At 39.9% G+C, this 14,500-nt stretch overlaps 1 protein-coding gene across 3 annotated transcripts in view; it reads left to right on the top strand.

Moving 5' to 3' along the window:
• ccdc57 (coiled-coil domain containing 57) overlaps positions 1–14,500 on the top strand; it is a 205,147-nt gene that overhangs the window by 89,563 nt on the left and 101,084 nt on the right. For all 3 annotated transcript variants that reach the window (XM_062526216.1, XM_062526217.1, XM_062526218.1), the window contains exon 10: positions 2,225–2,350. In XM_062526216.1, coding sequence (XP_062382200.1) covers positions 2,225–2,350 — 126 coding nt within the window. The remainder of the gene's footprint in view (positions 1–2,224; positions 2,351–14,500) is intronic.

Below are 14,500 nucleotides of genomic sequence, written 5' to 3'. Positions count from 1 at the left end.
AATACCTAGTTTCCATAGACATTCTCTTACTTACAAATGTCAACATAATTTCTTTTTATTTCAATTTAGTGTATTCTCTTGTCTCTCCAATGTTGAAAAATGACTAGAGGATTTAGCCTCTGAGTGACTTCATTTTCATACCATAGTGAAAAAGAACGTCATGAACTACTTCTGAAAGTTCACAGACACTCTGATTTACTTTAAAATGTTGCATTTACATAGGAAAATGCTCCTGTTAAATGTTGTACATAATATGTTTCAGGGGTGCCAATAATTGTGAGCAAGCTGTTTTTGTTAAAAATATTTATTTCTTTATGAGATTTTCCTTTTTCTCAGAATAAATTTGCTTGCCTTGCAGGGTATATTTTTCCTCATTGTTTTCATTGTGGGAGTACAATAAATCACCTAAAGATTATTTTTTATACCTATTTTTAGTCAACTTTTACCAAGGGTGCCAATAATTCTGGAGGGTACTGTAACTGTTCTAGTGACAGATTTCTATGACATAGAAGACAACTAGTAAATCTAATTTGGGATTGGGAATTCAGATATATTCTCCTCGTGACGAGGGTGAATAGTTGGGGTTAAAGGGGTCCTAGGTTCCTAATTGTAAGTTGTGTAACACGGCTGGGGGAAAACAGAGCTAGAAAATGGTTGACAGAAGGGTGTGTGGACAACCAGAGAGGACGGAGTGCAGGGGGTTTGGGGGGACAGTTGCTGATGAATCCCTTGTATTTTTCCGTTGAAAAATGACATTAGGGAATTGCAGTGATCAGTGGAGTAAAACTGTGGAGGAAGTGAGGTTGGGGGTCATAGTGTGTTTTTGAGCTTTATTAACGTCTTCATCAATGGACCAAAACCAAAACCCATAGAGCCCGATTGAGTGCGTCAAAAACACACCTCTCTGTTATATTGCTCCGCAATTATAAATTCCAGTGAGATGAGAACTTTATTGCACGAAAGAGCAGACGTGGGGCTTTCCAACGAGCCACTTTATAAGTTGTGCAAGGACGCACATTGCATGCTCATACCAATTGTAGGCTAGCCTACAGTATATGCCTTGATGACATTAAATTAAGAAGTATTTCCTGATTGGGGAAACTCTCAGTTTATTTTTCTTTCAGTCCATGGTTCCATAATACCATTCGATCTTGCTGCAAATTATCAGACTTGAGAAGCACGCATCGCATCGGCAACTTCGCCGCTCAGTAGCCGAATTTTCTTTCGAGGAGGCCAGCAGTTCGAGAAAAAAGCTGCAGATCATAGATGGAGAAAGTATATGCTCTGAGAACAGAACACAACTGCATATCAAGTGTAGCCAAGAGTCTGTCTACGCAGAAACAGCAAGTGCATTTCTACATGTTCGTGACAAAATGTGGGGAATAGAATCGCGTTTGGTTCCAGTGGGGATGCTGCAAATTATGTCTTTCTCTTGTATGTGTAGGCTACGATATAAATGACAAAAAAATAACGGCATATTTATTTTAACTGACCCGACCAAACATGAACCGAATATCATTAAAAATATGTTTTCTTGACCCATAACCGCGGGTGACCGCGCATCACTGATAGTTTATGTTTATATATATATACACACGTATACACATATACACATACACACACAAACATACACATATACACACATACATATGCACACATACATACATACATACACACACACACACACACACACACACACACACACACTCAAAAAAAAAAAAAAATGAGAGAAGAAAAGTGCAGTTCTTGTAATGGGCTGTGCTGATCTGACAACTCTTTGTAGCGCTTTTCGATCCTGGGCAGTGCTGTTACCATACAATGTTGTTATGCCACCAGTCAGAATGCTCTCTATTGTAAAGCGGTAAAAATTGGTCAATATTTTGTGGTTCATAACAAATTTCCACAGACGTCGCAGAAAGAAGAGCCGCTGTCTAGCTGTCTTTGTGATCACACCAATATGGCTCACTGATGTTTCTACCTAGGAATCTGAAGCTTTTGACTCTCTCCACAGCTGCACTCCCAATGTGAATGGGTGTGTGTTCTTCTCCCTGCAGCTGCCTGAAACCCACTATCAGCCCTTTGTCTTTGTTACATTGAGCAACAGACTGTTACCCTGACACCAAGATGAAATTATGATGTTTTCTCTTAATTTTGACCTCTTTGAAGAAACCATAATTCATGTCAATATTTTAATTGTTTGAAATCATCTGGTCTGTATCCTTAGGCAATGGCTGCACTGCTTGACAAGGACAAAGAATTGAAAGAGATGACTGTCCTGCTGAATACATTCACCATAGACAAGGACCAGACCTTGGAGGGAAAACATCAGGCACTACCAAATAATTCTCAGGTGAGAAATGATCATCTAAAAATATATTTTACATCACAAGCACCTCTATGTTGGGTGGCTGAAATAGCCCTCCCACCAGTCAGAGGGTCTATATTGTGAATATTGGAGAAAAAGTTTTCCAATCGCAAGATATGACATTATAAGATGAGAAATAATAGGGATGAATCGCAGTTTCAACTAGAAAGCATTGTTTGTTAGAAATGTCAGGAAGATCTTTGGGAGTTCAAGGACCTCTAAAGTACTTTGGGAAAAAGGGGTGTATAGAGGTCCAGGAGACCAGGAAAGGAAAGTCTAAATATTTTTTTAACAAAAACACGTTGCCCACAAATATTGGCACCCCTAGAAAATCGTATATGCAATATGTAACAGAAGAATTTTCCTATTTTTATTCAAGTTCTTTAACCCTTATGTTATCCTCAAATCTTACCGACGTTCGTTATCCTCGGGGTCAATTTGACCCCAGCTAAATAAACTCTCAAAAAATGATTAAAATGATTTTTCTAACAAAATACCTGGGTCACTACATCACAGATCAGATGTCTGATGATGATGATGACATATATAGACAGTGTCGCATGCTATATGCCCAAGCTAATATTTTGAAAAGGAGATTCCAAATGTGCTCTGACAAAGTAAAAAATCAGCTTTTTAAAGCATACTGTACTCCACTGTACACTGCAGCCCTATGGGCAAAGTTTAAAAAGGCCAGTCTACAGAGGCTACAGGTTGCTTATAATGACTGCTTTAGGATATTACTGAAGAAGCCTAGGAGCTGTAGTGCTAGTGGCCTGTTTTGTAATGCAGGTTTCAGAACCTTCAGAGCATTGTTGAGGAACCTGATGTATAAATGTATCTGTCGCCTAAATATGTCACAGAATTACATTGTTATATTGCTGACCAATCCCAGATATAGCACAATTCGTTACCAGTCACCAACGTGAAGGTACTGGTATGAATGTCTCTTGTGAAAATGTGTGGGGGAAGTTGTTGGGTTTTTTTTTTGGTATGTTTGTTTGTTTTTTATGTAGGGCTGTTTGTGTGTTCTTCTATGGACCTTGAGTCTGACAAATAAAATGATGATGATGATGATGATGATGATGTACTTGTATATGTAATAATGATAATAACTACATGTTCTCATACTATTACAATAATAATATCCATAATGTGTCAAATATTCATTGACCTCATGTTTCATACAAATGGGGTCAAATTGACCCCAAGAACACCAATGTAACAATTTTTTTACAGGACATTGGAAACATATTTTTGTGCATATTTCATGTTTACTCTGTTGTACCCTTCAAATGAGGAAAAGTCATGAAACATGAAGCAAAACAAAAAAAGTGAACCATATATTTTATGATGTTGAACATTGACCCCAAGCACAACATGAGGGTTAAATTAACCAGAGTGTCTGCAAACTTTCAGAAGTAGTTCATGACTCTGTTTTTCACTAAGGTATTAAGTGACAATAAATACCTAGCAAACCTTCTCCAACATAAAAAAGAAAAGTCAATCATCCCCTCAATCACTGACTCTTGACTTATACTCCTCCCCTCACCAGCCCTCAGCCCCTGAAATTGATACAGATGGTACGGGTTGAGAATGCTCCTTTCATTCCCGCACATCGGGACTCCCGAAGCATCGGGAAAACTGCAACCGCAAGGGGGCAACATAGACCGCCCGAGTTTTCGAATGTTTACAGCCTACCTCACAGCTCTCTCACTCGACGTAGCCTATAACTCAGTCAGTCCAGCAGAGATGCCAGAGCAACGTTTTGGTCAACGGAGAGGGAGAGAAATGCTCCGCATATCCGTCTCATTTAATCATTAAAATGAAAGTGATTGGCGAAATTAATCAAACGACGTTTCAATAAACCATTGTTGAAATGAATGAAAATGGTTTTAGAAACCTATAGGCCTATCAGAAGGACTATTTCCTTCAATTCAACCTGAAATAGGCTACTCGAAAGGCAACCTTAGATTAATTCATGAATTCATTACGGTTACAAGACCGCATTTCCGTGAATAGGCTATTATTGTCAACGTCAAGGCGAAGACGAAAGAGATGGACAAGATGGACATTTTGGCAACATTTACATGCTAGGAATACTTAGAAATGTGTAAGCTATTTTAAAACGGAGGCTTGTTCATTTTAACCGGCGACGTTTCAAGTACATTTCCCGAATAAAGCCTATGAAAGTTCACATCCAGCTGTGGCGCAAGTGGTTGATGCATAGGTATCGTATGCCAGCGACCGGGGTTCGAAACCTAGTCGAAGAACCTCTCCGGAACCCATCAAAAGAAAATGCATCGATTTATTAAAAGAAACGAAAGACTTCCTGTTTTGAGATTCTTTTTATGTTTGCGATGTCTGCTGAAAAGAAAAGTTAATATGTTAATTCGTGGTTCAGCGCGCACTCACACACATTTTTACATTGACATAGTGTCGGGCTCAAGTGTCGTGTCGTCCTCAGTGCCGCATATAGGCTATAATGTAGTGACCTGGTTAGACGAGTGTGGGGGAGGGGGAATGATCGCACAAGACAATAATGCTCTTCATGAAATGGATCTCACAGGCGGCTGTCTGTTTTTAAATGTAGCCTACTACACCACTTGCGAAATCGGACGTGGCACATAGCCTAATTATTAGGCTACTGGATAGCAAATCCATAGACTTTGTTCATCCTATATCCTTAAAATGAAAGTGATGACTGGCGAAATTAATCAAACGACGTTTCAATAAACCATTGTTGAAATGAATGAAAATGGTTTTAGAAACCTATAGGCCTATCAGAAGGAAATAGCCTTCAATTCAACCTGAAATAGGCTACTCGAAAGGCAACCTTAGATTAATTCATGAATTCATTAGGCTACGGTTACAAGACCGCATTTCCGTGAATAGGCTATTATTGTCAACGTCAAGGCGAAGACGAAAGAGATGGACAAGATGGACATTTTGGCAACATTTACATGCTAGGAATACTTAGAAATGTGTAGGCCTAAGCTATTTTAAAACGGAGGCTTGTTCATTTTAACCGGCGACGTTCAAGTAGGCTACGGCGACGTTCAAGTAGGTACATGTGCCGAATAAAGCCTCTCGAAATTCACATTCAATTGTGGCGCATGTGGTTGAAGCATAGGTATCGTACGCCAGCGACCGGGGTTCGAAACCCAGTCGAAGAACCTCTCCGGAATCCGTCAAAACAAAATGAATCGATTTATTAAAAGAAATGAAAGATTTCCTGTTTTGAGATTCTTTTTATGTTTGCGATGTCTGCTGAAAAGAAAAGTTAATATGTTAATTCGTGGTTCAGCGCGCACTCACACACATTTTTACATTGACATAGTGTCGGGCTCAAGTGTCGTCCTCAGTGCCGCATAGGCTATAGGCTATAATGTAGCCTAGTGAACTGGTTAGACGAGTGTGGGGGAGGGGGAATGATCGCACAAGACAATAATGCTCTTCATGAAATGGATCTCACAGGCGGCTGTCTGTTTTTAAATGTAGCCTACTACACCACTTGCGAAATCGGACGTGGCACATAGCCTAATTATTAGGCTACTGGATAGCAAATCCATAGACTTTGTTCATCCTATATCCTTGGCGGAGATAATAATTAGGCATATCAAATTAAAAGCACACTACGACAGGTATACTTGTGTGATCACGCAACACAAGAGAGCATTTAGCGATGGGACAGTTGTGAATGAGTGCTTAACACCCTGGAGTCTAAATACCCCCGGGGGATTTGAAAAACTGTTCCAAACACACATCTCAATCTCTGCTTTTATCATATTATAGAGACACCATTAGAAGCCTTTAATCAACTCGTTTTCAAATATATAGCCTATGTTTTAAGAGAATATGGCAATGATAATGGCACTTTCTAAAAACAATAAATTCGTAGGATTTGTCCTCTCACCTGCAGCAGGCCCATTCAAAAGCCCATCCACCTAATTTGCATTTGAAAGAGCCAATCACTAAAGTGACACATTTAGTCTAGCCTACTTTATTAGTTTTTTTTGACCCCTCTAATAAATTGCCTATAGTCCTACTACGATAATGGAGGAAGGGCTGCCTAACTGTTCCCCCTAAGAGTTTTTTCATAAGATAAAATGTTTAGGCCTACTCTATTTAAGTTTAGGATTTGGTAGACAAGACAACCTCGGAAAAGTTCTTCAGATAAACAATGTTTTATTGAATTAAAGGAAAGAAAATGTATCGCCAGGGTTTCGGGGCTTGCGAAGGCATTCGTTGATCTTATCGATGCAGTCCTTGCGGCCACTTCTCCCCATCGTAGGAAACTTTCTGCTTAGTGTTGACAAAGGTCTTGACGTTGTGTGGCAGTGCTTGCTTGCCCTTCGATCCATCCCAGTTGGTGGTTTTGCACCAGGCTCTAGTGCTCCTTTGTGGTGATGGCTCTGAAGAGCAGGCATCCGTATCTACCAGTGATGCGCGGGCTGATCCAAATCGAGCGGGCGACCGCGGTCACCCGCGGTCACCCGCGGTCACCCGCGGTTATGGGTCAAGAAAAAATATTTTTAATGATATGCGGGTCATGTTTGGTCGGGTCGGTAAAAAAAATAAATTGTCATTTATATCGTAGCCTACATAATTGTCTTTAGAAGAAAAAGACATAAGTTGCAGCATTCCCACTGAAACGCGATTCTATCCCCCACATTTTGTCACGAACATGTAGAAATGCACTTGTTGTTTCTGCGTAGACAGACCCTCGGCTACACTTGACATGCAGTTGTGTTCTGTTCTCAGAGCATATGCTTTCTCTGTCTATGATCTGCAGCTTTTATCTCGAACTGCTGGCCTCTACAGAAAGTGGCAGAATCGTCTACTGAGCAGCGAAGTTGCCGATGCAATGCGTGTTTCTCAAGTCTGATAATATCCAGCAAGATCGAATGGTATTATGGAAAGAAAAATAAACTAAAAGTTTCCCAAATCAGGAAATACTTCTTAATTTAATGTCATCAAGGCATATAGCCTACAATTGGTATGAGCATGCAATATGTGCGTCCTTGCGCAACTTATAGGCCTAGTGGCTCGTTGGAAAGCCCCACGTCTGCTCTTCCCCACGTCGTGCAATAAAGGTTTCATCTCGCTGCAATTTATAATCGCGGAGCAATGGACTTTTGGTCCATTGATGAAGACGTTAATAAAGAGTTTCTTAATAATATTCTATGCCTGCATTTCATGCTTGGGAGAGCTTCAAGGCATTCATGTGAGGAACGGCTGAAACAGAATTTGTATAGGAAAATCCTAGGCTAATTATGTTCAATGTTGAGTCAAACAGCCACATTTTTGGATGAATGCTGACACGGAACAAAAAAAAGGTAGACTAAATGCATGTTTCCCAAATTCTGAGCAATTATAGGCTATATATAATTAGGCAATATAGGCTATATTATTGTTTTACATGCATGTGAGATACCAATTTTGCATAGCTCAATGACGCTACGACTAAGTTAGACTAGGCTACTTTTTACAATAAGCGGGTCGGGAAGCGGGTCGGGTCCTGTATTTCAATATTTTTTTTTTGCGGTCCGAGTTGCGGTCGGGTTAGTTGTAAACGGCGGGGCGGGGCGGGGCGTTCAGACACGTACCCGCGCATCACTGGTATCTACCAACGTTGCCGCGACTCTGTTGGTGAATTCGAGCATGTTGTTCTAATCTGGGCCAACAGCAAGCGAAGTCACGTCATCGTGCTGAGAAGGAACTTGAATGCTGTTGTCGAATGTGGCAGAGAATAGCCTACAGAAGAAGACTTTAACTATTACTTATATATTCTTATGACGAAACGCGAAGAAAAAATACGAGGACTGACCATCTCGCCTCTCCGCGTTTCCCCCAATAGGCCTACCATGGCGACAAAGAAATAAATATGATTTGACATTTTAATGTTTGTAGCGCGCCAGTTTACCCAGTGTGTGTGCATTGAGTAGTTCCTTAAAATACGGAACAAAGAGCGTCCCGTAGGCTATCTGTTCAATACAGAAGAAGACTTTAACTATTACTTATATATTTCTTATAACGAAACGCGAAGAAAAAATACGAGGACTGACCATCTCGCCTCTCCGCGTTTCCCCCAATATCATGGCGACAAAGAGAAATACATATGATTTGACATTTTAATGTTTGTAGCGCGCCAGTTTACCCAGTGTGTGTGCATTGAGTAGTTCCTTAAAATACGGAACAAAGAGCGTCCCGTAGGCTATCTGTTTAATACAGAAGAAGACTTTAACTATTACTTATATATTTCTTATAACGAAACGCGAAGAAAAAATACGAGGACTGACCATCTCGCCTCTCCGCGTTTCCACCAATATCATGGCGACAAAGAGAAATAAATATGATTTGACATTTTAATGTTTGTAGCGCGCCAGTTTACCCAGTGTGTGTGAATTGAGCAGTTCCTTAAAATACGGAACAAAGAGCGTCCCGTAGGCTATCTGTTTAATACAGAAGAAGACTTTAACTATTACTTATATATTTCTTATAACGAAACGCGAAGAACAAATACGAGGACTGACCATCTCGCCTCTCCGCGTTTCCCCCAATATCATGGCGACAAAGAGAAATAAATATGATTTGACATTTTAATGTTTGTAGCGCACCAGTTTACCCAGTGTGTGTGCATTGAGTAGTTCCTTAAAATAGCCTACGGAACAAAGAGCGTCCCGTAGGCTATCTGTTTAATACGGAAGAAGACTTTAACTATTACTTATATATTTCTTATAACGCTGGCTGTAGGCGATTTCTATAACCATTTTCATTCATTTCAACAATGGTTCATTGAAGTGTCGTTTGAATAATTTCGCCAGTCATCACCTTCATTTTAATGATTCAGTGAGATTAAGGAGTCGACTATTGACGGATATGCGGTCTTCATCATTAAATGCAGTTGAAACTTTCTGCCACCTGGTGGTTGTTTGGGTACATTGCCTTAGCCTCGAAAAAAATCGGCTTGACGCACTGCGGGATCTCTTCGGGAGTCCCGCGGGAGAAGGTGCATTCTCAACCCGTACCCACTGTACATTTTTCAACAATCTGGAATTACCCAAACTAACATCAGAACAAGCAGAACTCCTAGATGCACCTCTCTCCCTCAGTGAACTCACTACTGCTCTAAACAAAATGACAAATAACAAATCTCCAGGACCAGATGGACTGCCAGCCGAATTTTACAGACACTTCTGGGACATATTAGCACCACTATTCAACAAAGTAGTTTCAGAGATCAAAGATACCTCTACCATACCTACACATATGAACACTGCTGCTATGACAATACTACTCAAACCCAATAAGGACCCCACCCAACCCGCAAGCTACCGGCCACTTTCACTAATCAATACTGATCTAAAAATTATCACTAAAGCCTTAGCAACTAGAATAGAGCCTCAAGACTTATCCACCCAGACCAGACCGGCTTCATAAAAAGCAGACATGCCACCGATAATGTTCGCAGACTATTTAACCTTATCAACATATCACAACAAACCCAACAAAAACCCATCATCATGTCACTCAATGCAGAAAAGGCCTTTGACAAAGTAAACTGGTTCTTTTTATTCAACACTCTTAAAAAAATTGGGTTTGGAGAGTCGTTCATTCACTGGATTAAGACACTATACACTTCACCTAGGGCCACTATTGCCACTAATGGAATCACTTCACCAAGCTTTACACTGCACCAGGGGACCAGACAAGGATGTCCACTCTCGCCTTCTCTTTTTGCCATCTTTATCGAACCTCTCGCAGCAGCAATAAGACAAAACACCCAAATCCAAGGAATACAGGTCATGGACACACAACACAAAATAAGCCTTTATGCAGATGATTTACTACTCTACCTACAAAATCCATATGTATCGCTTAAAGAAACATTTAATATCATTAATCAGTTCTCAGCAATATCTCACTGTACCATAAACTGGAATAAATCAATAGTTTTGCCTCTCTCTGAAAATGTTTGGAACTCTGCAACTCAGGATTCCCCCCTCCCCCTTCACACTGGCAATATTAAATATCTAGGCGTTAATTTTTCCCCCAGGCTGTCAGAACTTTTCAACCTCAATTACACTCCCCTCCTCAGCAAAATCGAGGATGACTATAAACGCTGGACAAAATTCCCACTTACACTCATCGGAAGAATCGCAGCTGTGAAAATGAAAACTCTACCACAAGTCAACTATCTGTTCTCTATGATTCCCACTACACCCACAGATAATTGGTTTAGAACACTCAATTCACTAACAACAAAATTCTATTGGAACAATAAAAAACCCAGAATCTCATTCACAACTTTACAAAATAAAAAATCACATGGTGGCCTCGACTCGAGGCACCAAATTTCCATCAATATTTCATTGCAAATCAATTACAGTATCTGATTAAATGGACCCACAAAGAAAATCATAATTACCCCTGGTTAGAACTAGAACAATATCAATGCAAAAAAAATTCAGTAGCTGACCTTCCCTTTCTCCCACAGTCAATCAAAAAATCTAGCATCTATAAATCAAACACTATCTCAACAACTCTGACAGCCTGGTGGAAAACCAACCTAATCACTAAATCACCACTAGCACTGAATAAGTTTACCCCACTTTGGCACAATCCATCTTTCACCCTACAAAACAAACCCTTTCACTTTGTCACATGGGAACAAAAGGGAATCACACACCTCCGTCATCTATTTCAGAATAACCAATTTATATCATTTAACACACTAATTCAAGCATACGGGGTTGGGAGAGACCAATTTCTTCAATATCAACAACTCAAAGTAAGAATTAAAGAAAAAGCAAGTTTAAGCAATAATACGCTACAGCCATCTCCGCTAATTGAAGAACTAACCCAAATTAACAACCATAAAAAACTGACTTCCAAATTGTATACAATCATATCTGACTTAAACAGCACAATAACACTCCCAACTATTAAGTGGGAAAATGATCTCAAGCTCTCTCCCAACCCTGACTTATGGGAACAAGTATGCAAAAACACTTTCACCATGACAACTAATCCCAACCTACAGTTTATACAATATAAAGTCATCCACAGAACACACATCACTCAAAGCAAGATGTTCAAAATGGGATTGGCCGACACCGAGATTTGTTCACAATGCACTTTAGGGAGCACAGATAACTACCTCCACGCCATTTGGTTATGTCAGCCGGTTCACTCCCTCTGGACAAAGGTCACTGAAACACTATCCACTATCCTGAGTTGCAGAATCCCAACTTCAGCACCACTATGCCTTCTTGGCGATACCTCCAATACACATTTCCCACCTAAATTCAAAAACCCTCTGCTGATTTCTCTAGCTGTCGCTAAGAAAGTAGTCCTCCAGAACTGGAAATCAAGGAAGTCATGTCACATCACACACTGGACTAATTTAAAGGAGTCCTAGAATTCAAAACCACATTCACCTTGTTCCTGTTGAATTTAGGCTGCGAGCAGTGTCCAAAGGACAGCACCAAAGACTTTACCACGTCCCCCGCCTGCTTTCGTATGCAAATTGGGAAATAGAAACAGCTGTGTTGAAATGCTCCAATCTGAACAGAGCTCAGATAACACGTAATAGGCGCCCATCCCCCTTTAGATACACCCTCTCATTTGCATACCTGCGATTAATAATTCTTGTTAAACTGCTCTTACGATGCTAGTATCTAGATATGTGGTCTATGGCAGAGACGTTGTAATGCTAGCGTTATTACAGCTAACTTTGGAGAGTTACTATACTAAGAAATGTACTGATAAAACTTACCAATCTAACACATTCATTCTGTTGGGGAATCTGCTGCACTTCATCTTCGTCAGAACCTTCTTCTGACTCGGTTTATACATGTACGGCTGTATTCCTTATTTAAATCCATTGTTGATAGCTTTATCAAAGACTTTGGCTTTATTTACCAGCAGTAAACGTAGTTTCACTTTGCTCTAGCTTCAGACCGGTGGATTGAGCCAATCAACTTTCAGGACATATCGGCCAATAGACCAATCAGCGCGCATCTCATTTGAATATTCATGAACTTGCTGAGTGGGCGGGAAAAACAAACTGTTTCATTGCAAGGCTTATTTATGACCTTGTATTAGGCGATCTAGCAGTGCTCCTGGGGCGTTTTCAGCCCCACAAATTTACATATGACATTATTTAGGCTCAAAGATCAATTTGTAATGGTCAAAAAATGCGTTCTATGACTCCTTTAATTTCAGAATACATCTCAATGGAAAGAAACCACGCTCATCAAAAGAAGCATATGTCGGCCTTTGAAGAAATATGGAAACCATTTATAATCTTTACCAAACCCAACCAACATAATCTGTAACCACGTATATCCCTTCTGATCAACAGCAGCATCACCAACAGTAATTACATATCCACCCTGTCCAAGCACTGCACAAGCACTTCTTGTCCCTGGTCTCCTGTCTTTGTCTCTTGTCTGTCAATGTGTCTTGTCTCGTGTCTATCGCTGTGTTTTGTCTCTTGTCTGTCTCTTGTCTGCCTGTCCCATATGTCCTACAGTTTGTTGTTGCTGTTGTTGTTGTTTTTTTGTTTCCTGCTTCCCCTTGAAACAAAAAAGCTGTAACTAAAAAAAGATGTCCCCCGAAGAGGGTGGTGGGATTAAAAAAAAAAAAAAAAAAAAAAAAAAGGTATTAAGTGACAGACGTTAAACCCCCTTGTCATTTTCCAACATGGGGAAGTCAAGAGAATACACAAAATTGAAATAAAAGCAAAGGGTGTTGACATTTCCTGAAAATTCCTATAGTGTGTACGTACAGCTAAACTAATAATTGAAAGATTGTAAGCAACTGGAAATGTGACAAACTTGCTTGGACAAAGTGCCATGTTTATTTTGCCCCCAAGCACGGTATGGAAGATTAAGAGAGGCAAAACATTCCATAAAAACAAATGTTGGAGAGTCACAGAAAAAATGTATCATCTTGGGGTCACCAAGTTTCCAACCACCTCAGTGCTAATAGATTATTTAGGGGGCATGCCAGGTAAAAGCCTTTCCTGTATTTTCATTGCAAATGTGAATGGGCAGGGCAGGGGTTACTGAAGGCTACATTTCATGTCAAATGTATTATCCCATGGGGGGAATAAGTTGGAGCTAGGTATTAAGAAGCACACAACCCATGACACAACACACAAGTTGATAAATAGCAATGGAGACAGTATTACAACACAGATAGACATTGACCAGTACATGAAATAGTTGATAGGCGACCAGTGGTTAGAACTCCGGTGGGCGTGGTCGACACAGCAAACGGGACAGAGAGGGCTGCGCACCCTGAACAGGTGTTACACTTACTAGTTGAAATACAGTACATGCAGCAGTCATCATTCAAGTAATTCAAACACCTTAAATCATAAAGGGTACTACAGCATTTAAGCTACCTTAATGCCATATGGTATCTGCATGTGAAAAGACTATATTGTTAGTGCCCCCATGAGGAACCTAAGAAGTAGATGGATAGATAGATACATACACTACAGTGTAAACAGGATAATACAAAGCAAATCAACAAGTCAACATAAAACTAAAAGAGCAGTTAAATACTAAAGATAAAGATGTGCATGAGTGTAATAATGATTGGTACTGTGATCCAGTGTGAGGTGTGTGTGTCAGTTGGTAGTGCAAATAAGTCTAGTGACCAGCAATAAATATGCACAGTAAAAATGTTTTAAAAAGTAATAAAAGAACAAGAAATGCAATTTCAAGGAATTACCAGTGCATGAAAATGCAAGGGTTCAGATGCAAAAGCCTCTAAATCCGTCTGACCAGTTTTCTCTTAAATGAGCATTTTGTATCAGGCTCCTATAGGGTTTCGCCTACAAATCAATATTTCAGACCAGGAAGAAAATGGTATTTAGTGAGGTTTGAAGCTAAATTATTGAAGTAACTTAAACTATATGTGAAGAGCATTCACTCACCATCATTATCTCATTTTTGACAAAAAGTGGATTTAGAGGCTTTTGCATCTGAACTCTTCGTATAGATAATGTAGATATTGCTACTACGGTGTAGCTAGGGTAAACATGGTGGTTGCATAGTTTAAAGATAGTGTGAAGGTAGACAGTTGAAAGCTTATACATTCCAGTTCTAACTTAACTAATGA

Source organism: Sardina pilchardus, chromosome 22 (genome assembly GCF_963854185.1).
Source record: "Sardina pilchardus chromosome 22, fSarPil1.1, whole genome shotgun sequence".
Taxonomy (NCBI): Eukaryota; Metazoa; Chordata; class Actinopteri; order Clupeiformes; family Clupeidae; genus Sardina; species Sardina pilchardus.
The sequence above is the reverse complement of the archived record's forward strand: the minus strand, read 5'-3'. Positions and strand labels throughout refer to the sequence as shown.